This window comes from Brassica napus, chromosome A3, assembly GCF_020379485.1.
Source record: "Brassica napus cultivar Da-Ae chromosome A3, Da-Ae, whole genome shotgun sequence".
NCBI lineage: Eukaryota > Viridiplantae > Streptophyta > Magnoliopsida > Brassicales > Brassicaceae > Brassica > Brassica napus.
Genome location: NC_063436.1, coordinates 24502750 through 24527795, shown reverse-complemented (window position 1 = coordinate 24527795; position 25046 = coordinate 24502750). Strand labels below are relative to the sequence as shown.

At 36.8% G+C, this 25046-nt stretch overlaps 6 protein-coding genes and 1 pseudogene across 8 annotated transcripts; 3 read left to right on the top strand and 4 right to left on the bottom strand.

Moving 5' to 3' along the window:
* Positions 1-229: 229 nt before the first annotated feature.
* LOC106442599 lies at positions 230-4226 on the top strand (annotated as a pseudogene).
* A 1352-nt stretch (positions 4227-5578) lies between these two features.
* Positions 5579-7825, top strand: LOC106440405 (polygalacturonase QRT3-like). Its single transcript, XM_013882060.3, has 3 exons — positions 5579-6092; positions 6177-6404; positions 6657-7825. Exons 1-3 carry the CDS (start codon positions 5904-5906, stop codon positions 7671-7673), a joined length of 1434 nt encoding a protein of 477 aa, XP_013737514.2. The 5' UTR covers positions 5579-5903; the 3' UTR covers positions 7674-7825.
* On the bottom strand, positions 7643-8680 carry LOC106440406 (multiple RNA-binding domain-containing protein 1). Of its 2 annotated transcripts, none has more exons than XM_013882061.3 (3): positions 8275-8671; positions 7988-8056; positions 7643-7881 (listed from the first exon to the last, which is right to left on the bottom strand). In XM_013882061.3, the coding sequence occupies exons 1-3, from the start codon at positions 8522-8524 to the stop codon at positions 7745-7747; spliced, it is 456 nt and encodes a 151-aa protein (XP_013737515.2). In that variant the 5' UTR covers positions 8525-8671; the 3' UTR covers positions 7643-7744. The 2 variants fall into 2 exon arrangements, with proteins under 2 accessions (XP_013737515.2, XP_048622535.1); XM_048766578.1 differs by having other exon boundaries at positions 7830-7881; positions 8282-8680.
* LOC106440402 (multiple organellar RNA editing factor 1, mitochondrial) lies at positions 8664-10907 on the top strand. Its single transcript, XM_013882057.3, has 5 exons — positions 8664-9069; positions 9671-9768; positions 9859-9924; positions 10010-10584; positions 10670-10907. Exons 1-5 carry the CDS (start codon positions 8708-8710, stop codon positions 10691-10693), a joined length of 1125 nt encoding a protein of 374 aa, XP_013737511.1. The 5' UTR covers positions 8664-8707; the 3' UTR covers positions 10694-10907.
* A 30-nt stretch (positions 10908-10937) lies between these two features.
* On the bottom strand, positions 10938-12875 carry LOC106440403 (protein OSB2, chloroplastic-like). 2 transcript variants are annotated; one of them, XM_013882059.3, is made up of 7 exons: positions 12416-12875; positions 12174-12312; positions 11931-12084; positions 11664-11773; positions 11417-11564; positions 11253-11317; positions 10938-11164 (listed from the first exon to the last, which is right to left on the bottom strand). In XM_013882059.3, the coding sequence occupies exons 1-7, from the start codon at positions 12748-12750 to the stop codon at positions 11036-11038; spliced, it is 1080 nt and encodes a 359-aa protein (XP_013737513.2). In that variant the 5' UTR covers positions 12751-12875; the 3' UTR covers positions 10938-11035. The 2 variants fall into 2 exon arrangements, with proteins under 2 accessions (XP_013737513.2, XP_013737512.2); XM_013882058.3 differs by having other exon boundaries at positions 12389-12870.
* Positions 12876-16381: 3506 nt separating this feature from the next.
* LOC106440401 (uncharacterized protein At4g15970) lies at positions 16382-18257 on the bottom strand. Its single transcript, XM_013882056.3, has 3 exons — positions 17936-18257; positions 17456-17821; positions 16382-16968 (listed from the first exon to the last, which is right to left on the bottom strand). The coding sequence occupies exons 1-3, from the start codon at positions 18170-18172 to the stop codon at positions 16492-16494; spliced, it is 1080 nt and encodes a 359-aa protein (XP_013737510.1). The 5' UTR covers positions 18173-18257; the 3' UTR covers positions 16382-16491.
* Positions 18258-20609: 2352 nt separating this feature from the next.
* On the bottom strand, positions 20610-21269 carry LOC125607301 (potassium transporter 9-like). Its single transcript, XM_048777228.1, has one exon. It carries the CDS (start codon positions 21189-21191, stop codon positions 20631-20633), a length of 561 nt encoding a protein of 186 aa, XP_048633185.1. The 5' UTR covers positions 21192-21269; the 3' UTR covers positions 20610-20630.
* Between the last annotated feature and the right edge of the window lie 3777 nt (positions 21270-25046).

The following is a 25046-nucleotide window of genomic DNA, read 5'->3' as shown; positions in this document are numbered from 1 at the left end:
TAGTCCTCCTGGCTCCTACACCTCCTCGGGTAAATATAACCTTATCTATCATGACGATCGTACCGTTTATGTATGATTGACTTTTGTTCAAAAGCTGTTGTCTTAGGTTATTTGTTTGATTAGATGACATGAAATATATGTGATGCATGCTTGGTGTAGGCAGTAGTACTCGGTCCACGAGTGCATCATATGGTGCCGATCCCATAGGGAAATTGGATACCGCGAATGCTATATTATAAAAGCTATGGAAGATGCGTTTGATGGTCCAAATCATGGAGTATTGATGGAGGGTATAAATGATATTGGAGGAGCAAGAATCGATCTTGAAGGTGGAAGCTACTTAATCAGCCGTCCTCTCCGGTTTCCCTCAGCCGGTGCGGGTACTCTCGTAGTAAGTATCTCTTTTTGTCAAACTATATTAAATTTGTCAAAGGCAAGTTTACAAGTAGAGTTAGGTACTTTAGGTGCGGGTAATCTTCATTTAAATATGTCTCTATGGCCCTCTATGTGACGTGATATGACTGCTTCCATGTGTTAAATAAATGTTTAAACATGACATTCTCAACAGAACCTTAGTGTAAACGTAAACTTGATTAAAGATGCATGCTCGATCGTAGGTTTGGTGAACCATACGAAAACGAAATAAATGATCATTATTTTTTTATTTCAAGAGAACAGAATGATTTCTTTCTTTCTATGCATGTTTCTTTCATAATTTCAAACAGTATACATACTCTATATATATATAAAGTATTCAAAGTATAAAATGTCATAATGTTTGAAATAATGAAAATATTTGAATTCAAAAGAAGAAGTTTGAAATTCTGAAATTTAGTGTAAACCATACTTTATATCATCATTTTTTATATTATCATTTCAAAATTATTAAAATAGTTTTTTTTTGTTTAAAAAATCTCAACTTGAAAAGTCCTCTAATTCCATATTTTCTTTCTACATGTTCTAATATCGCTGTTTCTTTGCATATACATTTATATATTTGATATTAATGGTTTCTTTTTATTGACGTGTCACTTGTGTAACCCGTCAGATCAGCGGAGGAACATTTAGGACATCAAATGATTTTATTCGATATATTAGAGTATGTATAGTTGGTTTGTGATTTGGTTAGTTAGAACCGGTATAAACCGGATAGCTTATGATGTATATAAACGCTTGTATCTTCTTCATTTACGATTAACAGAAACATTATTCATTTTCTTATCTTGAGTTCATCTTCTTCTCTCTCAAGAGAGTGTGAGCTCTGATCGTTTTTGTTCAACTTCAATTCTTCTAATATGGTATCAGAGCCAATCTGATCCTCTTCCGCTTGATTTCGATTCACTGTTCATCATCATCTTCATCACATCACGTTCTGGTTTATATTTTGTTTTCTTGAATCGAGCTTGATCTCATCGATTTGAGCTCGGATTGTTTCGTTTCTAAGCTTCATCTCTCCGATTCAGGTTGATATCACTGATTCTCAGCTCAATCTCCCTGATTGGAGTCACTTTAGAATCGTTCTTTATCCGTTCGAGCTTCGTTTTCTTCCGATCGTGTTTCATTCCGATCGCGTCTTCTTGTTTCCGATCAGTGGTGATCGTGCTTCCGTATCCAATCGATTGGCGATCGATTGTGTTTCTCCATCGGCGGAGTTCGTTGCGAGTTCATTGTGCGGCGGAGTTCGTTTTGCGGTGGAGTTCTGCGGCTTTGTTCCACTGTTTACGCCTTTGTGCGATTCCGATCAGAGTTGATCGAGTTTCTTTTGGTCAGTGTTGATCGTATTTGCGGCTTCGTTCCGTTTGATTCGCCTTTGTGCGACTTATTCCGATCAGAGTTGATCGAGTTTCTTTTGGTCAGTGTTGATCGTATTTGCGGCTTCGTTCCGTTTGATTCGCCTTTGTGCGACTTATTCCGATCAGAGTTGATCGCGTTTTCTTTTGGATCAGAGTTCGTCTGTGATTCTTGTTCAGCTTTCTTGTCAAGCTGGATTCTCTTGCAGTTACATTCTCTGCTTGTTGATCAACGAATCTGTTTCTTCAAGGCGATTCATCAGCATCTCATATCGTCTTTGACGTCAGCATCTCCGTTTGATTCAATGGCTTCTTCCTATCCTCCAACACTGGTTCAAACTTGTTCTTTGGCTAAGTCATTCCTATCAGCTTTCCTTTGTGAAGCAACCTCAAAGATCAAGTGTGAGTTCAGCAATGGTTCTCTATGCAGACCACCAGAGAGTTACTTCACCTATTGTTCTTGGTGTAGCTTCTCTGAACTGGTATGTGTTTGGTTAACACATTCAGTCTCTAGGCATCTTAGTTCTGGAACTGTCTATTGGTGTGTTGCTTATAGACTGAAAAAGGTTTTAGAAGCTAGTTTTGGGCATCAAAATGTTTATAGTCAGGCGGAGCAACTGTTAGCAAGTCGTATGCATAGTACGTTTCTGTATCTGGTCACCCATGGCTGTGAAGTTGATCCGATGCAGATGATGCGTTTTGAAGCGTTAGACGACACACATGCTGTTAGAAAGATGATGTGTCTATCACTGAATTGCACGAGAGTGAGAAAGCCGCTGCTTCTTCTTGTTAGTTGGTTTCAGCAAAGGGACATATCATTTGACAGCTACTGCTTCTTGTTGATTGGTCTTCATCACTGTGGAGGTCTTTTGTCTGCTGATTCTTGCTATCACAAGCTCATTAAGCTACTTATTACTTTGCAAATGCAGAGATCTTCCACTGGTCTTGTATTGAAACAGCTGAAGCATTATATGCTTGCATCTCCTGTTTTACATCTCTCTGCTGCTTCAGGTTTTCTGCACTTTCTGAAGACTGATTCAAGTGGAAGTCAAGCAGCCTCGACTCTTCATGCTCTACAATGGGAACAGAGTTTTCCTTCACTCTCTATACAAGGACTGAACCTAGCCTTTGCTTTTATTGATCATATTATTGTGGCAGGTTCTGGTTGGTTCAAGTCTATACTTGATCTCCTTTATTGTTCTCTGCCAAGACCACCAGAGATTCCCCAGTTCACAAGTTTTTCAAGTCCAAGATGCAAGTTCCTTACATCTTGAGGGGGAGTATTAGAGTATGTATAGTTGGTTTGTGATTTGGTTAGTTAGAACCGGTATAAACCGGATAGCTTATGATGTATATAAACGCTTGTATCTTCTTCATTTACGATTAACAGAAACATTATTCATTTTCTTATCTTGAGTTCATCTTCTTCTCTCTCAAGAGAGTGTGAGCTCTGATCGTTTCTGTTCAACTTCAATTCCTCTAATACGATACGTATATAATCGAACTCAACGACTAGTCGTCAAAGTTACAGACTTACAGTACATCTTCGAATATATAACTCTCAGAGATCTTCTTATCGATTGCAACTATCGCGGCGGAGCAAACGCCGTCATCAATTCTCTCCGGACAAGCATCGACAACTGTTACATCATACGATTCGGACACACTAACGGCATTCTCGTCCAGAAAGGACACGAGACTTATATTAGAAACTCGTTTCTCGGTCAACACATAACCGCCGGTGGAGACAGAGGAGAGAGAAAATATTCTGGCACCGCAGTGAATCTGATTGGTAACCATAACGCCATCACGGACACCGTTATATTTCTCTCCGCGCTATCGGGGTAGTGATATCAGGACAGGCGAACCCTTTCTTGTGGTGTGCATTGTTATAACAAAGCAACCGGTTTTGGCGGGACCGTGATTTATTTGAAACTACCTGGTTTAACTCAGAACCGAATTGTGAATTCATAGCTGGATTATACCGGTATTGTCGCGGAAAACCCGGTTCAGCTACAAGTATCTGGAACGTTTTTCTTGGGCGATGTATTTATTTTGATATTGTTGGCAATATGTTTCCCGGGCCGAGTAATGGAGTCCAGATTATTCAATTGGATCAGACGAGTAAGGCGTTTGAGAATGTTGACCAAGTGGTCATTGACCGGAACAGTGACTGGAATGGCAATGAGATCGACGGTAGCTAAAGGATCGGTTGATGGAAACGGAACGTCTTGGACCGTTTTCAACCCGGTTTTGCTCTTTCCGAATTAAATCAGCCAGGTGCAGTGCACGCTCGTAGCGCGTGAAGGTGGTGGGTTTCTTGTTCACGCGGTGAGCAGGTGAGAAACGCTTCGGGTAACCGGAGTGGTCGTTGAGACAAACGCACCTGTTACTGCAAAAGTAGAGCTGGGTTGCGGGTCAAACCCGCCCCGCTGACCCGCCAACCCGCGGGTAAACTGATTTTTTTTACTTAAAAAATTTGACCCGCTTGACCCGCAAGAAGAAAATATGAAATCCGCACCCGCCCCGCTAAAACCCGCGGGTGATCCGCTAGACCCGCGGATAATATTAATAATATTAAAAATTATTAATTTAAATATTTTTTATTAAAATAACAATAAAATTTAATATTTTAAATATTTTTTATTAAAAATAACAATAAAATTTAATATTTTAAATATTTTTTATTAAAAATAATAAATATTAATCTATTTATAATTAAAATTAAATTATTTTTTAAAAATTTTCTATTTAAAAATAATATTTTCAAAAAAAATCTTTTTTTTTTAGTTTTTGCGGGTTGGCGGGTACCCGCACTGAATTTTGGCTGACCCGCACCCGCCCCGCATAAAAATCACTCAACCCGCACCCGCACCCGCGAACCAAAATTTTCAAATTACTCGACCCGCACCCGCCCCGCAGCGGGTCAAATGGGGCGGGACCCGCGGATAATGATTCATATTCCCAGCACTATGCAAAAGTGTATGTAACGGTGGATCAATGAGTTTGATTGTTATTACAGTTGAAGAGTTGTTGGCAGACATTTACTAGTTTCCTTTACTTTGTCAATACATTTATTAGTTTATTTTACTTTGTCAAAAATATTTACTAGTTTCTCTGAGATGAAATTCAATGCAATGAACAATAAATTTGATAGTATTATTACTTCTGAAATTATGTTTTGGCCAACAACTATCTGCTCTATTTTTCCTTACATTAGAAATTTAGAATCAAATAATGGTAACCTAATGTAAATAGTCGTCAACAAAGTCGGCAACAAAAGAAGAAAGATCTATGAAGGAGACTTCAAGGTTCTGCATCTACTTATTTAGGTGTTCTCCTTAAAGTAAATTGGAGTAATTTATATCTTCAACGTTAAGTCTCCATTTTAATTTTTCATTAATCATTCTGCAAATTTTTTTTTTTTTTTTGCATAAAGAAAGCTAAAACTTTATTAACAAAGAAAGTCGGTGAAAATCAAAAGTATTATTCTCTTATAATTGATGAATAATTTGGAACAAAGCAAACTTTATGCCGATTAAAGTATAACATTGGGTGTAAGCAAAGTCTAATACGAAAGATTTATTTTCTCATAAAATCAATAATGCTTCAGAAATTCGTATAACATGAAATATGCATAGTAAAATTGCAGAATCAAACAAATAAATTAATAATTGGTTGATTTAAACGTTGAAACCGTAAACGACATATATTTAATTATTATATACACTGATATAACATAAACTACGAAAGCATAATTTATGATTAAAAAATCACAAAATTATTTTGTCATTGGCTAGTCATCAAAGAGTTCTATGTAACTTTATGAACTTCAGCTTTCTACCAACATGCATGCTTGATCTTTTTCTAGTCTTTGCATTTTTCGTGTGAATAAAGCAAAAATACCCACTAAAAATCATTTTTCGTGTTAAATATATCGGAATTCGAGTCGGTTCATTGGAACAGCAAAAGCAAACATTTCCAACACAAATAATGACCTTTAAAACACTATCAACCTGCATCTTCTTTATAATAACCACTCCTCATAGTTAACTCTCTTTCATCGTTTCTCTCGTTCTCTCAAGAAGAAGGCAAAAAATCAAGAAGAACAAGATGAGACTCTATTACTTTGTTTGCTCGTTACTGCTTCTCATCACTTTTTCAACTAAATTTAACGAGATATCATCCTTAAGAAGAGACATGACAAAGCTTCTTGAAATCCAAGAGAAGATCCAAGAAAGACTCGCAGTCACTCCCTCTCTCCCACCATTGTCTTCTCCTTCTTCTCCATTTCCCAAAATGGTAAAGCATTACCCACATTTTCAGTATGTATACACACGCACGTGTGAATGTATTTTGTGAGCGTGTGAGTTTGTTTTGGTGCAGGTGGGCAGAGTGATATACCCAATTAGCTACGGAGCTGACCCGACAGGTGGACAAGACAGTAGTGACGCAATACTTGAAGCTTTAACCGATGCTTTTCAGTTACAAACTGAGCTGAACATGCTACCACGTGTTGCTGATCTTGGAGGTGTTGTTATTGATCTCCAAGGTGGCAGTTACAAGATCGGTAAACCTCTCAGGTTCCCTTCCTCCGGTGGCGGAAACCTCCTGGTTAGTCCCTTTAGAGTCTTTGCTTATGAAACTTGCAAAAAAAAAAGTTTGAATATTTACTTATATTTCAACAAATTAGACTTTCTATTAAAGAAACTTTATACAAAAATTAGAATAATTTTAGAAAATTTTGAATAACCTTTTTGAATATTTCGTAATTATTTACCTATATAATTCAACAAATTGGACTTTGTTAGAGAAAGTTGTAAACTAATATTGAACAATTGACTCAATTTCTTGGGTGTAATTCAGGTAAAAGGAGGGACATTCCGGGCATCAGAAGTGTTTCCTGGTGATCGGCATTTGGTCGAACTCGTGACATCAATGAAAATGTCGCTGGAAGATACGTTCTCCGACCAGAAAGACCAGAACTCTGGTATCTTCTTTGAGGACGTAACCTTCAAAGATGTTCTATTCGACTCAAGCTTCAGAGGTGGGGGCATTTTGGTAATCAACTCAGCTCGTATCCGCATAACAGATTGCTACTTCCTCCATTTCACAACGCAAGGGATCAAAGTCCAGGGAGGGCACGAGACATACATCTCAAACACCTTCTTGGGACAACATTCAACGGTAGGAGGAGACAAACAAGAAAGACAATTCTCCGGGACAGGGATCGATATCTCGAGCACCGATAACGCCATAACGGATGTAGTCATTTTCTCCGCAGGGGTCGGTATCTTGTTGAATGGCCAGGCCAATATGGTCACAGGCGTGCATTGCTACAATAAGGCTACATGGTTTGGTGGAATAGGCATTCTAGTGAAGGCTCATTTGACGAGGATAGACAATTGTTACCTCGATTACACAGGTATAGTCATTGAAGACCCCGTTCACGTTCATGTCACAAACGCTTTGTTCTTAGGAGATGCGAACATCGTGTTGAGATCGGTGCATGGGAGGATTAACGGTGTGAATATTGTTAATAACATGTTTAGTGGTGATCCTAAACACAATTTCCCGATGGTTAAGCTAGAAGGAGAGTTTCATGAGGTTGGCCAGGTTGTGATTGATCAGAACAATGTGGAAGGGATGGTGTTGAAATCAACGACCGGGAGGTCTAAAGTTTCTGGTAATGGGACGAGATGGGTCGCTGATTTTTCAAATGTTTTATTATTCCCTAACCGGATAGAACATTACCAGCATTCGTTTTTGGCTCAATCCGGACAGATTCCTGCGAGTGCGGTGACTAATGTTTCAAACAATGTGGTAGTTGTAGAAACTGATAGAGCTGTAACTGGAACCGTGTCAGTGATTGTTTATCAGTAGTAAAACAACATGTGTTCATATTTGATCATTGTCCTAATGAGAATTTAACTCATTATTTTTTTTTTAACACATTATTTTCTAAAACATCTATCTTGAGGGAGTATATGTATAATGTGAGCCGGTTTGAGAAATGCATCATCTTGAGACGTGAATTGTATAAAGGCATAACTTTTTGATCTCTTCATTGACTCATCTTTGACAAGCTTCACTGTTTTTGAAAAAAAGAATGAAGTTACATCAATTAACCTTATCCAAAGTTGGATTTGGAGACAACATGAAACAGAGTAACTTCAGACACAGCCAAGCTAACATACCTTCAGATACCTCACCAAAAGCTGAAAACTCCTTTTGTAGAAAATCTTCACTTGTCGAAAACGGCAAATCTGCAGATTTCAAAAGCGAGGAAACACTATTAACATTACAGAAATCACCAGACTGAAACTAAAAACCAACTTCAGTTTCACTATGATTGTTATGCTTCAGGACATGAACTAATATCTAAAACGTTGTCAGGACACTATCACATGTGTTACAGCTACAATGTCGACTTAGAATCTGAACCAGAGGATAGTCTAAATAATATTGAAAGGCATAAACTTACTTCTGACCATGATTTTGCTCGCTAGAGGGTAACTAGACAGCGAAGCTTGAATCTTCGGAAGTCTACGGTTTCTGCAACATGATAGAGAAGTTGAAGAAGCCACTAAGGAAGGGAAAGCAAGCGTCGCCGACCACATAGTCCCACGGCCGCCGGGGAACAGAGAGAAGAAACAGTCGTGAAGATTTCGTTGTTTGCGGACTTTCAAAACGACAGCGTTTATAACCTCTTTTGCTTCGCGCTTAAAGCCCATCAAGAGGTAAGTTTTTTGGCCCAATAATATTTTTGGATTAATTTCAATTAAAACATAGGGGGTGTATCTGAAAAGAATCTTAACTATAAGGACCTTAAAGGTAATTACTATTTATTAATTTATCGTAAAACCCCACAAAGCCCTAGTTACGTCACTCGTCTTTCAACATTTCCCCGGCAAGCGATGGCGATGATATCTCACCGTCTCCGGCGAGCGTTACTCACAGCAAGTTCATCTCTTAACCGATCAGTCTCTATATCTACATCTTCCGTTTCTCCAACAGCGGATTCCCCTTTGGTACAGAGATCCGTTTTAGCGCGTTTAACGGAAGTAACAACTACTCGAGCTCCGGTGAGGCTGTTTTCGACGAGGCAGTACAAGCTCTACAAAGAAGGCGATGAGATCACGGAAGACACTGTTTTATTCGAAGGATGCGATTTCAATCACTGGCTCATCACCATGGACTTCCCCAAGGATAATCCTTTGTCTCCTGAAGAAATGGTCTCTACCTACGAGCAAACTTGCGCCGCTGGGCTTGGTATCAGGTTCGTTATTACAGAAGTCTTTTGTGTCTTTTGAAATTTTATGTTCTTTTATTACACGATCAGTTTGTATGTGTTTGTACTTTCGTGGTCACTGTTCCTTTGATCATGTTGTATATGGAATGCATTATATGGGTTTGTGTCTGATGTGGATGTTTTACTGATGCTTTAGTTCGTAACTAAGACAAGAGATCAGCTTATGTCGATTTTTTTATTACAGATCAGTTTGTATGTGTGTGCGTTTTGTGGTCTCTGTTCCTATTGATTATTTAGGATATGAAATGCGTTAGATTGGGTTTTGTCTCTTGTGGGGATGTTTTACTTAGTTGGACACTAAGACAATCTGCAAGCTTTGTGTTTCTTACTACATGGAGTTTCAAAGTCTGGGTCTTTGAAATTTTGCTTTCTTTTATTACACATCTATTTGTATTTGTTTGTGTCTCTGTTCCTTTACTCATTTAGGATATGGAGTGCATTAGATAGGTTTGTCTCTGCCTGCTGGGGATGTTTTACTGATGCTTTTTGTTCGAAGCTAAACAAGACATTAGCTTACATTTAATTCTTTTTTTTTTGTCTTTCTTTGGGTGGTTTGTGGTTGAGTCAGCTTGGAAGAGGCCAAGACGAAGATGTATGCATGTAGCACAACAACATACCATGGGTTTCAAGCTATCATGACTGAACAGGAATCCGAAAAGTTCAAGGGTGTGTAGTTCTGATAGCCTTGTTTTTTTCTTTTCCTTTCGAAGAAGCTATTTCTCACTAGATTTCTCACTTGTTTTGGCATGTTAACAGATCTACCCGGAGTTGTGTTCGTGTTGCCAGATTCATACATTGATCCCGTGAACAAAGCGTATGGAGGTGAGCAGGGTGTTTTGCAGAAGCTTCCCATGCTTATTCTTGCAACTCTACAATTTAAAAAAAATATTTTCTTGTTTTTCTTCAGGAGATAAATATGAGAATGGAGTTATCACACACAGGCCGCCACCAATTCAGGCTAACAGAAGAACCCGTGATAAGTTCAATCATAGATCTGACCGTCAAGGCGGTCCTCAAAATTTCCAAAGAAACCCAAATTATTGTCAGCAACCGCCAATGCAAGGTGGTGGAGGAGGCTATGGTGGTGATCCTCAGCAGAGCTATGGTCCTCCAGGACAAGGAACTCAAGCTCCTCCCCCACCTTTTCAGGGAGGCTACAACCAAGGACCGCCGCGATCTCCACCACCTCCATATCAGGCGGGTTACAATCAAGGCCAAGAATCTCCGGTGCCTCCATTCCAAGGACCACCAGGTGGTTACGGTCAAGGGGGACCTGGGAACTATAGCCAAGGACCACAAGGAGGACCTATGAATGGAAACTATGGTCCTGCACCCGGAGCTAGAAATCCCAATCTTGGATATGGTCAGGGATATGCTGGACCTGGACAAGAGGTGAATCAAAGAATTCCACAGGCTGATCAGAGGAATGCTGCTGGAGACTGGAACAACAATAATCCAGTAGGTCAACAGGGTTCTGACCAAGTAAGTTCTTGACCGTAAATGAATCTTGCATTTAAGTACACTCCATTTTTCACATATTTGTTGCTGATCTAGTCAATATTTTCAGTTTCCACAGGGGAGAAGATACTAGACAGAGACATGGTGCTTGCTGCTGTGGAATAAGATGAATCAGGAGGGAATAATCAGAGTAACAACCTTTTATTAAGTTGTAGAGTACATAGTTTTGTTAGTCATCTTTCTACATTGTTTGGTTGCATCAGTTAACTTAAAACATTTTTGCAAATCATTCTTTTAAAATTCAGCCTGCCTATTTTACTTGAGATTTTTAAATCCATTTCCGTTAAGCTATTTTGTATCAAGTATAGTTGACCAAAGATTCAAAGCAAATCTGATGCTTAACTTAGAGATTGAAAAATGATTAATTCTGTAAACACTTGGAGCTCTTTACAAGGCGATAACGTTTCTAATAAGGCTACGAGACGGTGATTTCTTGTCTCTTCTTGACTGGTGGCAGTTTTGATAACACCCAAGTAGGAGACTCATTTAGCCAAAGTGCTTCACCTGTCTCCTTGTGTTTGAAATCAGGAGCTTTTGCGTTTCTCTACACACAGTCAACAACGATATTGTGATAAATAGTCAATATTCAAAAGATTGATCAGACAAAATTGAGCAAACACAATATGTACTACCTTGTCAATTCTATTGTCCCACCATTTATCAGGATTCTCAACCAATTCTTTCCATGATTCTTCTCCTACAATATCTCAGGACAGGCTTCGGTTCAGAGAAACATAAAGAACAAATGCCACATAAATGCACACATCTTAAACATGGAAAACAATGGGAACTTTACCTTTGAGTTGTTTCACTCCTCTACCTTTAGGGACAAGAACATCAAACTCAAGTCCTTGGAGTTTTGGCAAAACCCAAGCAGGAGCCTTATTGAGCCACAGTGAGAGACTGCTGTCTTTGCTCTTGAAATCAGGATGCCTTGGCTTTACCTATGCAGGTAAAACAGAGAAGTCAAAAACTATTAGAAAATTTAGTAAACACCATATCAAAACAACGGGAATAAGTTGTCAAGCACATGGGCGACTTACCAATCCATTGGCTTTATTTTCACGATGATCCCACCAGTCTTTAGGATTTTCAATGAGTTGATTCCAAGAATCAGAAGCTTCATCCATAACTATATTCTTCTTAGCTCTACCTACAGAGTCAAAAAAAAATTGATCAAACCATTAGCCAGAGATTACAAGAGATACAAAAAACTAAGCTTCCTAAGAGCCTTGCTCACACCTATATGGATATAAGAAAAAAATGGGTTTTGTACCAAGACACTGAATAAGAGTTGATAAGAGATATACCAGGCTGTTTCTTAATGTCACTTTCAGATGATGCTACAACCACAGGCGGTGAAGCAGGCCGCTTCTTAACGCTATTTTCTTCCTTTTTAGATGATGATGATATAACCAGAGGCGGAGAAGCAGGCTGCACAAAGCTAAGATTCTGTACCAATACCTGTTGTGAGCAAAACCCACCTCAAGGTTACAACGACTCTGTAGAACTAAAAAAACAAGCAAACAAAACTGAAAGAGAAAAACGCTAACCTGAACATTGGATTGAGCATAAGTCATATTTGGAGGAGGGGAATCAATAAAAAGCTTGCCAGAAACATGGATAAGATCGTCTTTACTTATATAACGATCTGCTGTTTTCGCTAAATCACCTTCGAAAATTATCGGAATCCTAACAAGCAACCAAAGCCACAACCTTTACATCATAATCACACGTTTCCTATAGAGGAAGAGGAGGAAGGAAGTACCAGAAAGCAGAGGAACCTGAAGCAGACCTCTGAGAGATAACAGTGCCTGCCCAGAACTTTCCGTCGGAAGAAGCTTCGAACTGAACCGGCTGATCCACAAACCCAATCAGATTCACCCAATTCGCTGCTTCCTTCTCGTAAGCTACCTCATTTGGCCGACCCGGTTCCTTCTCCTTCTTCGCCGTCACCATCTCCGGAGGCGCCTTGGCTCTTTGTTTCTTTCCGCCGCTCCCGGAGACAGCGGCGGCGGCGGCGGGGTGGAAACGGATTCGCTGAGGGGTGATTCGATTCCCGGATGGGATTTGGGGATGGAAAAGCGGGGAGCATTCGATTCTCGTCAAGGATTTGGAGATCAGATTCATCTTTTCATAGAAACCCTAATTTCTGAAGAAGGGTTTAAGGAAACAAGATTGAAGAGAGAGAGAGAAGAGGAGAGGGATGATGGATGGATAGAGTGATGATTACTGTCGTTTAGTTGGCGCGGAGTAGTAGTGTCACTGTGTATCTTAGTTATTTGGGCCTTATACTTCTTCATTTTGGGCTAAGTTATATGAATCTTCAATGTTTTAATTGGCTTGGTTATTTTAATAATTAAACCATTTTTGTTTCCGGTCTCCTTTTTTTTTATATATATATAAAAAACTGTTACAAGATACTACAATTTTGATCATCTCTCGAAAAATTTTAGTATGAATTTCTCAAAATTTTGAAAATTTTCCTATTAAATTATGAATAACAACTATCCCTCCTATGGTTCAATTTAACAATTCATTCAATGGATGAATTCAATTAGGAATTTGAGCTGATTTAGTGATTTGTATTGAAATGAAAAGTTTAAAGTCATTTAAACTTGAATTTTTAAAAAATCTTTAAATATAGTGTTATTGAATAGTGGTTACTTGAATGTGGATAACTGGTTCTTTTGAGAATCTCAGGATTTTTGTTGATGAAACCTTCAGCTGATCTCCAGTCTCCAATGTTGCAAGCTTGGCATAGAGGAACATAAATTTTCATATATTTCCTTTTATCTGCAACTAACGAAAACAATGTTGGAGACAATGAGAAGTTGACTGAAGGATCAAAAAGTTAAAAAATAAATTTCAAATATTATTCCAGAATTTAAAGAGTTTAGAGTTTACTCAAAGATTTAGTGTTTAATATTTAGGATTTATGGTTTATGGTTTTTCTGACGCCCTTAATAAAGTTAAAAAAATTGGACAATTACTACTATTTATTTATATTTATATTTTATTTTAGAAACATTATATGAGTTGGCAAATTTTTATTGGCTATTATGTATTTACTAGATCCTTTCGCCGCGCTACGCGCGGATAATATATTTAAATTTGTTACATTTATCATTTTTATTTGTATGTAAATTTTTCTATATTAAATTATATATAACTAATTTTTAAATTTGATTTTTTTTTATTTTTCGTTTGAAGTAAATATTTATATTATATGTAACACAATTAACTAATAAAATATGAAGAATCAAGTCCAAGATTTTAGAGTTATGTAAAAAATATATAATTATGAATACAACACAAATTATCTTAGTTTAAAAGATCGGAATCTCATCTCGAATAAATTTACGAAAAGAAAAAGTACTCCAATAATCTACTTAAAATATTAAACCTCCTTTAAAAAAACGGTATTAATAATATTTTTTTACGTATAATAGTTGAAAATTGATAATTGAATATCGATCTAGAATATTATTTTAATATATCTAATATAAAATATTAATTGTAATAAACATATTTTGAATTTTGTAATATTACATGAATTAGAAGTCTTTAAAATCTAAAATCTATCTTATTAACATACTATTTTTTTATTCATTTATTATTTTAACGTTACAAAATATTGCTTTAGTTTTATTTGTATATTACTTTTTTAATAATTTAGTTTCTTTTTAAGTAATTTTAAAATTATCAAGAATATAATATATTTAAAATTATTTAAATATATCCAAATATGATGTCTCATTTTTATGTGTGTTTGCGTTGAGCATATTTAATTTGTAATTTGTATATTTAATAACACCTTATTGCGTGTCGTTATATGGTTTTAATAAATGTGTTGTCATTTCATTTTTATTACTACTAACATGATTTTTTAGTGATCAGTGATAATGTATTTTTAACGTTATGTATTATATTTTTTAGTTTATTTTTTAACTCTTCGTGGTGGCACTTTTTTTAGAATCATTTTAATTAGATAATAAGTTTCAAGATGTAAATAAAACTGTGTATGTTGTAAATTTAGACTTTTTAGTGTAGCTGAGCACTATCAATAATGGAAATTATATTATGATTTTATTTTACTAAATATTTCTTTCTGTGTATTTTTTTTGTTTTATTTTGTATTTTTACAATATTATTGCATTATTCTTTAAATGCAGAGAATTGATATTTCTATTTTTTGTTTCATATACCTTAAAAGTCTTCGGTTGATTTTTGTTTGTTTTCTTTCTCCAATTATAATGTACAATTCGACCGTTTTTTTTTTTTTTTGGGATCAAACTACTAATATCATCAGATAGAAAAGCTTAAACTCTAAGAATGGAGTGAGTATTTGTGCTAGAGAAAACTGATTTAACCAATAATACAGTGAGATATTATAATATTAGAAGGTATGGAAACTCTTCTATGTTGTCCTACGCTGGACATAATTAAGTTGTTGTCAATTGATTCTATATTTGTGATAACTGGAAATACATCTTTATGTCCTTCTTACATCATCCTTAATTGGTTACGGTTTGACTATTTCTAATATATTGAGAGTAACATAAAATTAGATGTTGATTATTTCCTTCCAATTAGGAATGCTCAGAATGAGAGAAATTCAAGATGAGACCACTTTACAATTTTGTCCTCATATCTATATAGAGTTAGTTTATACATTACTCTATCTGTTTCAAAATGTAATCAATTTTAGTTAAAATATGTAATATTTAAAAGTTATTACTTTAGAAAACTGTTATTTAATATAGTAATTTACATAGTTTAATTGGCTACACAATATCTAATAAATATAAAGTTACATTGAAATATAAAAACAATTTATATAGTGAAACAAAAAATACTTTTAAATCATTATATTATAAAACAAAGAGAATATTCAAATTATATTGAAACATTAGAATAGTAAAAATCAAAAAAGCTGAAATCTCAACTTTGATCATTTACGTTGGCCATGTTATTAACTTTGAAGATAACGTGAATGATCAAGAACAAAAAGATTAATTTTAGCTTCAGTCTTTTTTTTAGTCATTTTACCAAAAAGAAAAAAAGAACAGGAAGATGACTAATAAGAGAAGATACAAACAGATGTACTGTAAAAAGGTGTTGATCACAATAGCAAACATTATAGTCTCAAAAATAGTTAACTTTATATTAAATATATTAGTCAAAAATAATAAAATATATAATATTAATAAATTTCATTTAAATATAATTTAACTTTTAAAAAATTTATCTTTGCACATGGTGCAGAAAAACACCTAGTATTATTTGAATTTCAAAAAGTATCTCATGCACTAACTTTTTGTGACAAAACAAATTTAAGGAACTGGGCAAGAGATTGAAAGGAGGGATGTGGAGAGGTACAAAGAGTCTTCACTTCATGAGTTATAATGGAGCATTGAAGTGCCATTGTTGTAGTCGTAGGAGTTACACCGGTGAAGTTGGGTAGACGAACAGATTTGGAGTCGCTGGAGACGTCTAAGGTAAGTAGACTAAAGAAAAAGAAGCTATAAGTTATACAATGGGCTGATTATTTTGATGGGTTTGGATGGTTCGAGACCCATCATCTAAACATTCGCGATGACGTGGCAGTTTGATTGGTGGAGAATATTTTATCCTATGTGGTACTCCTAAGAAGCCTCAAAATTAGTAGCTTTTATATAGTAGGATGTTAGGGGTGAACCTAAAAAAAACTCTAACTATACTTGATTTGATTCTTGACTTGAATATAGCTTTGACCAACTACGAAAAGAAAGATAATTTCTTTCAACACAATTATCCATTTTCACAGTTTTATTCTTTAAACAATAAAGTCCACCCCTCCCCCTTCAGCTGAATTTGAGTCTTTACAATTCATAAACACTTCATAGGAACACTCCAAGTCATATTCTTAACTTGTTCAGATAAAGACAAATACTTTCTCCAGTCATCAAGAACGAGATTAAGATCATGAAGCTTCTTCTCTAATCCAATACAACAATTAGCATGCATCGTACACACCAAGTTTATGTCTCTGCTCGTCTGACAAAACCCACCAAAGTAAACCGTGTCAAAGAATCTCATCTGGATCCCAATCTCTGAGACTATAGCCTCGTGTTTGATCTTGTTGAACACATCTTGGTCATGTAACTCTGGATAATCTAGACGAGATTTGTACCAAAACTTGTAGAACTCAATGCTTCTGTGGTTTGATTTCACGTAAGTGAAGCCTCCGTTTACCCAATTGTCTGAGTCATAAGGATCACCGAAGAATCGATCACACGCCATCTGAAAATCCCCATCTGGATATAGCCGAGGAAATGGATCTCTAAGCCACATTATATCTGCATCCTAAATATATAAATAGGAGATTTTCAAAGTTAACATCGTTTTGTTTAATTGAATTTCTTATATCAAATGTAGCATTTATTATTCACACATATGGTTGTACTTTATTTTTCTAAAATTCACACACTTGGACAATAATTTTGCTTTTAAATTATTTACTGTGAACTCTTCAATTATTAATGGACTACCATGCATTAGTTAGGTAGATGTAATATTAGCTGTGTTACAAAAAAAAAAAGCTGTGATATTTTTTTTAACTGCGTAGGGCCTTGTTCAATGTAATGTATTAAATTCAGACAATACATTATGTGTAACTAATTTTTTTAAAACCTTGGAATTGAAAATATAGATAATTTATGTTAACTTTTATATGGGTCCTATGCAAATGCAAATGTAAAGCACATCATGTAAGACGACCGTAAGTTATATACAGATAGATTGATCCAAAAGATTTGTAAAGAACAAAGACATGGGTGATGAAGATGAGTACCGTGAAGATGAAGTTAAATCCCATTTCAAGCACTTGTGTGAGGAGCTCGATTCTCCTCCACATCATTTTGAGGTAATCAGGAGTAGCAAAAAGTTTCTCGCCGGAGAAATCAGTTCCTGAGGTTTCTAAATAGTAGCAATTAGGGTGAAGTTGTGAGCACCGATCAAATGCCTTGGGATCCAAGCAAACAACAACCACATGTTGAAGTAGCTTCTGTGTTCCTTGTCCAATACGAAAGCTTTCAAGAAATAAATCGAACAGAGAATTTGGCTCTGCCCATGCTTGATTCAACGTAGTTACGATAACTGTTCGATTCTCTGTCGATGCATTCTCGAGAACTTCCCTAAAACTGATTGACTTTGGCCTCTGAAAGAAACAAGTTTCTCATTAAAGATTCCAAAAAGAAGAAGAAGATCAAACCCATTTCAGACAGAGCACAGATTGAGGCATATGCATTGGTATTAAGTATTAACAGCTTACTCTTTGTGGAGAAGACGAAGAGGAGTGATCGAGCAAAGGACGAGAAGAAGTGAGATTGTTGACATCGAGCTCTTGAGGAAGAGGATAAGCTGTTTTGTAAAGAAGTAGACATGAAGCAGTTAAGCCGAGAAACAAGACCAAGATTTTCTTCACTTCTTTTTGTCCGAACACAGATCCCAAATCAAGAAACTTTGAAGGGGAACTAGGGGAGGAGGAAGAAGAAGAGGGAGAATTCATGTGTTCTTGAGAAGGTTTCAAGCGTTTCTCACTTTTCTTCTCTGTTTATTTTGTCGGTTCTTATAAAGGGCGTCGTTTTATTTTATTTTATTACAGAATGCATTTATTTATGTCAGGGTCTTTTTTTTATGAATCGTTGTTTGGATTTTAAATTGTGAATTTTGCTATTATACTACTAATCAGATGATGGGACAAAGTGTGGAACAATAAACAATCAAACTTAACATTTTTACCAAAATAAAAAATCAGAGAGAAATATGAATAATCCCAGAGAGGGATGATTTGGTGGATGAGAAACGGGCACTGAAATATCTTATACTCTTTATTTGTATTAAAAAATATATAGTATATAATATCATCAAACTTTTTGTTTGCAACGATATTATCAAACTTGAAAAGCCTCTATTTCATCAACAAAGTATATGCCTTAGACTGAGTGAGATCACAACATCGAACCGATCGAAAGTCCCTTCCTTTTAATCTTACTTCAAACCTTGCATAGTTGCATTCAACTAGTCCTTCTCCTTTGTTTTGAGTCTTCAACATTATAGGGGAAAATAATACTTTGGTTATGATATTTAATACTTACATCAGACAAATACCATAAAGCCGATTAAACATAAGGGACTGGCAACAACAAAAACAAAGATCAGGGGTTGTTTTTTACTTTTGTAAAATGTTTTTGGTCATCAAAATGGTTTTTATTTTATTTGTTTTGTTGAAATTGGTGCACATTAATTAGTGGACCGCTTCTTCCATTATGTTCACAACACGTGTCTTTTGATATTTGTCTTGGTCACGTTATTTCACTTAGTCGTGGATGCCGTCATGTATTGTACTATTCCGTTTATTAATCAAATTAAGTTAACGAGTCAAGTAATTCATAATACGAACAATGATTTGACCAGGGTATGAAGTTGATAGCTTACTGGCTAATAATACAAATATTTGGCTTACACCACCAAACTTCTCTTTTTTTATTTTTATAGGATATGCTCTACCAAACTAATGATAAACATCTATTTTGGATTCTAATACTTGTTAAGAATTGTCAATGTGGGATCAAATTTGTTATGCTTAATAAATGGAGAGTGGTAAGAGGATTCCGTGAGTCTATCGTCAGCCTAGCATGGACGTATAAGTTGTGATTTTTCCAAAAAATCCATTACAACCAGGACAATAAATTTTGTAATTAAGCCGTTCAAATATCGCCATCAAGAAATCCCCAAAAAGCAAAAGTATATGTGAAGAGAAAAACCATCTCACGTCAACTTACAAAAAGGGAAAACATCAAAGAAGAAAAAGAGCTCGGGAAAAATCAGAGCACCAAGTAATTACATTTCCACTTTGGTCCGAAGTTAACACACGCTTACCTGTTAGTGTAAGGAAAAGTCTGGAAAAGAGCTCCGACCCTACTTATTTCGTTTCAAGTACACAACAAAACACTCATAAAACAAAAACGAATTTTGATCTACGGACGAAAATCAATTTATACTCAAGTTAGCTAGGTATTTAGTATAGAGCAAAAATATTTGGGTATATTAAGTTATTAACATTCGTCTTTAATACTAGGGCCAATGCTTTCATTTGTAAAGTTGTCCGGCTTTAATTTTCCGCCAGCGAATTGAAGTCTATGACCATACCGATGCTCGTTTGATGCCAGAAACTGTTAACTATAAATTTTCTTTCTCACACGAGATTGTCAGAGCAAGTCCATAATTCCAATCTAGCCATCTATTGAATGTTGGTTCTTGGGATTGAGTCAGGACTTCTAATACACGCAATAAGATTCATCTCGATAAAGAAGAACGTGACCAAGACCATAACAATTGCTATGGTCTAGTCTTGTAATCGGCATCTTTTATTACCCTTTATCTGCAGTTGGTTTACAAATGTTGAAGAAGGCTAAAGATAATAGACTTGCCCAACGTTCAAAAGGGTTTCATGAGGAACATGCAAGATAGCACTATTCTCCCTACAAATCTTAGCAAGAAACGCATAAACATAATCAATGGCTATCTTCTTTGGAAGCAATGATCCTTTTCTTGCTTTCACCACAGTGTTCCCCATGATATGAACAACCCCTGACTCTTTACATGTCTTTAGAAACTCCAACTCATCCTCCTCCTCCTCCTCCTCCTCCACCGTGATGTTCTGACTGAAACTCATAGTGTCCATGTAGTCCACCATCGATGAGAACATAACCATGTTGTTATCGATGCTATCGTGGTTGTTATTGTTGTTACTGATCAATTCATCTCTGGACTCTTGTGTATAGTTGACGGGATACACGCTGTTGCTATAGTTTGAATCTGACTCCATCATTGTCTCGTTTTGGATGAACGAGAAGAGGTTCTCGAACAGTTTGTCTTCGAATCTGTCGTCTTTCCTGTGTAAATCTTTGTAACCATACCTATAACAACGGTATTAGTTATTTAAACGGTCTTAAAAATCTTGTCTAAAGAACAGATAAGAAGAAAGGACAGTACCTGGCTACGCACCGAAACATTCGGAATGTCTTTGGTCCGATTCTTTTGACAAGAAACCTCTCTTCTTCAGGGACGGTGTATACCAGAAGGTTCTTGACGCAGACAAAGACTACGACAGAGTGAATTGCGGGAAGGTTAGTGATGAAATGAGAGAAGATGTGAGGGACACCACTCGCTAGTTCAGTGTGGACCAACCCGATCCCGGGGACACGTACAAGCCCAAGGCTAGGACCGAGACCGAGGATCCAACTCATGGAAACTCTACTGTGCACTTCAAACTCATACTTCTTGACTGTTACGTAATTCCAAACAAACATTACCAAAAGAGAGAATGCTGCTATGATGAGCGGAACCCAGCCTCCTTCATTAATCTTTAAGAGCACAGCCGAAAAATATGACAGTTCCACCACGAGCGAGAGAAGGGCGAATATAAGGACAAGGATCCAGTGGCACCGCCACACGACAAGCATGGTCAGGACCATCAGTAATGTGGTCACAAGCATCACGATCACAACCGCAGTCCCTAACATTCACCAATATACAAAAACAGTAAGAGGAATGCTCAAAATCTAACCTAAATGCTGACCTCTAGTCATGTACATCTTACTATTAAGTTAGTGACAAAGTCACACATCGAAATTTTGAAAGGAACCCTTCCATTTATTACAAAATAGTTTTCGGTTGGAAGTTGATCCATCAATCATTTCTGAAACATTCCAAGATTAATGATCAAAGAGCTATTACCTCAAGGATGCGTATCATTGAAAGTCATACATGAAGTTTGAAGGGGTCCTATTTAATATATTAAAAGAGATGATCCAATCTTACTTATCACTAATTGGTTTTACCATTAGAAGCTCATCTAACTTATATGGTATGAAATTCCAATCAGTACTATCGAACCCAATCGATCATGCCCAAAGTTTGTCCATTAATCGTTCCACACATATTCTGAGATTAGTGGTCGAAGAGCCATAATCTCTAAGAGGTGAATTAAGGACAAAATTTCACATCCTAAGTTTAAACAAATCTTAAATATATATAAGAGATATGGGTTAGATAACACTACTAGTTAGTTTTAGGTTGGAAAATCATCTAACTTAATTCTTACCGTATGCATTTCCGATATCGATCTGGTTCTTGAAACTAGCAGTGACGGCGATGCAACCAATCATGAGTATCCAGTTAATATCAGGGCAATAGATCTGAGCAAGAAACTTCTTAGAAGTGTTAACAATTTTAACTGGAGGAAAACACCCATGAGACACAGCTTGTTTGATTAATGAATAAGTCCCTGATATGGTAGCTTGGCTCCCAACGATTGCAGCTCCAGTCGCTGCTATAAACATTGGCCAATATACACTCTCTGTGGTAAAAGCAAAAGAGAGATTCAGTGTTCTGTAAAAGCACACTAATGACGTCAAGACTAGTAGATATTTTGAAAACAGGTTTTGAACAAACCAGGGATAGATGCATAAAAGGCATCTTGATAATGTTCCTTGTGGTTCACAAGATACGCGGCTTGTCCACAGTATGCTAGTAGAAGACAAGGGAATACAAAAAATGTAAAAGCTAGTTGTATCGCTTGTAAAGGAAAATAAGAAATGTCTGCGTATAGTGCCTCTGTGCCTACAATTTTAAAGAGGAGACATTTTAAGATAGTTTCCAACTTCCGATGTGAGACTTTGTCCTTAATAGAAACATTTTAGAGATAGCTCTAAAAAGAATCTCTTTGAAGCTAGTTTTACCTGTTATGCTGAGAAGAATCCAACTGCAGCTAGGATAAGGGCTGAAAGTGAAGCGATGATTAGATGGCACAGATTAGCAGAACTTGAAGAAGAACTTCTTAAACAAAGATCCAAGGTTCATTGGCTGGATGTTGGGGATGGGAATAACAAGTTCTTCCATAGTGCAGCAAAAATTCGGGAAGTAAGGAATGCTATTCATGAAATTCTACGTGTTGATGGATCAATAGCCAATACAGAAGAAGAGATTCAAGAAGAAGCTGTGAATTTTTTCGCCGAGTTTATGAGATTGCAACCAGTGGAGTTTGAGGGAGCTACAACAAATAGACTAACAGAGCTTCTGGGGTTTCAGTGTAGTGAAGAGGACTGTTCCAAGCTGGTTAGAGAAGTCACAGGGGCAGAAATAAAGGAAGTTTTATTTAAGATGCCAGGAAGCAAGTCCCCAGGACCAGATGGGTTCACAACAGAATTTTTCAAGGAGGCTTGGGCAGTTATTGGAGGAGATGTAATCATGGCAATTCAATCTTTCTTTGTCAAGGGATTTCTACCGAAGGGTTTGAATTCTACAATTTTGGCACTCATTCCTAAGAAAGAAGAAGCAAAGATGATGAAAGACTACAGGCCAATTTCATGCTGCAATGTGCTATATAAGGTAATCTCTAAGATCATTGCAAATAGATTGAAGAGTGTCCTGCCTAAGTGTATAACTCTTAATCAGTCTGCATTCATTAAAGAGCGTTTGCTAATGGAGAATGTCTTGCTAGCTACGGAATTAGTCAAAGACTATCATAAGGATGATATCTCACCTAGATGCGCAATGCAGATTGATATATCCAAGGCATTTGACTCCGTGCAATGGCCGTTTTTGATCAACACGCTGACAGCTCTAGGATTACCGGAAAAATTTATAAGCTGGATCTCGCTGTGTATAACTTCAGCTTCGTTCTCAGTGCAAGTAAACGGGGAGCTTGCAGGTTATTTCCAGAGTAGGAGAGGTTTAAGACAAGGTTGCTCTCTATCCCCTTACCTATTTGTGATATGTATGAATGTATTGTCGAAGTTGTTGGATAAGGCAGCTGCGGAAGGGAAAATTGGTTATCACCCGAGGTGTAAAAACATCGTGCTTACTCATTTATGTTTTGCGGATGATCTGATGATATTTGCGGATGGAACAAGAAACTCGATAGAAGGGATACTTAAGGTCTTTGAAGAGTTTGACAAGATGAGTGGGCTGAAGATCAGTATGGAGAAATCTGTTATATTCATGGCCGGAGTAAATCAGAGAGAAGAGGAGATCTTAAGGCAGTTCCCTTTTGATACAGGAAAGTTACCAGTCCGCTACCTTGGCCTACCCCTGCTAACTAAGAATATGACGGTTACGGATTTTCTTCCATTGGTAGAAAAAATCAAGAAAAAGATGGGGTCTTGGACAGGAAGATTTCTTTCTTTTGCTGGAAGATTGCAGCTCATAAACTCTGTCATACGAAGCCTCTCAAATTTCTGGATGGCAGCGTTTAAACTCCCGAGTGGTTGTCTTAAGGAGATAGAGAGATTATGTTCAGCTTTTTTGTGGTCTGGGCCAGAGATGAATGGAAGGAAAGCAAAGATATCGTGGGAGGAAGTCTGTAAGACGAAACAAGAAGGTGGCTTAGGTCTACGACCACTCAAAGAAGTGAATCAGGTGTGTTGTCTTAAATTAATTTGGAGGATCCTTTCGGCCAGTTCACTTTGGGTTAGCTGGATTAAGCTTTATCTAATCAGGAAAGGCTCAATCTGGACGATCAAAGATAATACACAAAGTGGTTCGTGGATGTGGAGAAAGATTCTTCACTGTCGAGAGAAGGCAAAACAATTCTACAGAGTGGAGGTGCATAATGGTAGAAACACATCGTTCTGGCATGAGAAGTGGACCCCCTTGGGATGTCTGAAGGATATGGTAAGGGAAGGTAGCTGTTTTGACATTGGTATTCCAATTCATGCGAAAGTAGAGGATAGTCGGAACCACAGAAGGAAGCACCACCGAGTTGAAATTTTTAACAGAATTGAGATGGAGATACAGAGATTTAAAGAGAACTGGGTGCAGGAGGAAGATCTTTCATTGTGTAAGAATGAAAAGGGAAAGTATAAGAAGACATTCTCTACAAAGGAAACATGGCTAAGTATAAGAGAAACGCATCCTATCTGTTCCTGGTATCCTGCTGTATGGTTCAAGCATGCGACGCCAAAATACTGCTTTATCACTTGGATTGCAATGCATGGGAGATTGTCTACAGGTGATCGAATGCAACGTTGGAACGTGAATGTGGACGCATCATGTGTTCTATGTCAGGAGCCTTTGGAGACCCTAAGCCATCTGTTCTTTGAGTGCACTTATTCTATGCAAGTTTGGGAAGCGCTTATGAAAGGTCTGCTAGAAGATCAATACACTGTGAACTGGGAAAGACTAATGAGTCTAATTACAAGGACTTCTAACTGGAGCAAGATTAAAATGTTCATCACGAGGTATATGTTTCAGTCAACTATACATATGATTTGGAGAGAGCGAAACAGAAGGAGGCATGGTGAAGATTTTGTTCCTGCAACTCTACTAGTACAGAGACTAGACAAAAACATGAGGAACATGTTCACAATGATTAGGAG

Coding starts and splice junctions, on each gene's coding strand:
- LOC106440401 (XM_013882056.3), bottom strand. CDS start 18,172: ATGAATTCTCCCTCTTCTTCTTCCTCCTCCCCTAGTTCCCCTTCAAAG. Junction 17,822..17,935: donor CTTCGTCTTCTCCACAAAGA/GTAAGCTGTTAA, acceptor TGTTTCTTTCAG/AGGCCAAAGTCAATCAGTTT. Junction 16,969..17,455: donor GATTTAACTTCATCTTCACG/GTACTCATCTTC, acceptor TTATATATTTAG/GATGCAGATATAATGTGGCT.
- LOC106440405 (XM_013882060.3), top strand. CDS start 5,904: ATGAGACTCTATTACTTTGTTTGCTCGTTACTGCTTCTCATCACTTTT. Junction 6,093..6,176: donor CTTCTCCATTTCCCAAAATG/GTAAAGCATTAC, acceptor GTTTTGGTGCAG/GTGGGCAGAGTGATATACCC. Junction 6,405..6,656: donor CCGGTGGCGGAAACCTCCTG/GTTAGTCCCTTT, acceptor GGTGTAATTCAG/GTAAAAGGAGGGACATTCCG.
- LOC106440402 (XM_013882057.3), top strand. CDS start 8,708: ATGGCGATGATATCTCACCGTCTCCGGCGAGCGTTACTCACAGCAAGT. Junction 9,769..9,858: donor GGAATCCGAAAAGTTCAAGG/GTGTGTAGTTCT, acceptor GCATGTTAACAG/ATCTACCCGGAGTTGTGTTC. Junction 9,925..10,009: donor CGTGAACAAAGCGTATGGAG/GTGAGCAGGGTG, acceptor GTTTTTCTTCAG/GAGATAAATATGAGAATGGA.
- LOC106440406 (XM_013882061.3), bottom strand. CDS start 8,524: ATGGGCTTTAAGCGCGAAGCAAAAGAGGTTATAAACGCTGTCGTTTTG. Junction 8,057..8,274: donor GAGCAAAATCATGGTCAGAA/GTAAGTTTATGC, acceptor TGAAATCTGCAG/ATTTGCCGTTTTCGACAAGT. Junction 7,882..7,987: donor TTTTGGTGAGGTATCTGAAG/GTATGTTAGCTT, acceptor TTTCAAAAACAG/TGAAGCTTGTCAAAGATGAG.
- LOC106440403 (XM_013882058.3), bottom strand. CDS start 12,750: ATGAATCTGATCTCCAAATCCTTGACGAGAATCGAATGCTCCCCGCTT. Junction 12,085..12,173: donor ATGCTCAATCCAATGTTCAG/GTTAGCGTTTTT, acceptor TGCTCACAACAG/GTATTGGTACAGAATCTTAG. Junction 11,318..11,416: donor AGGAGTGAAACAACTCAAAG/GTAAAGTTCCCA, acceptor GAGATATTGTAG/GAGAAGAATCATGGAAAGAA.
- LOC125607301 (XM_048777228.1), bottom strand. CDS start 21,191: ATGTTAGGGACTGCGGTTGTGATCGTGATGCTTGTGACCACATTACTG.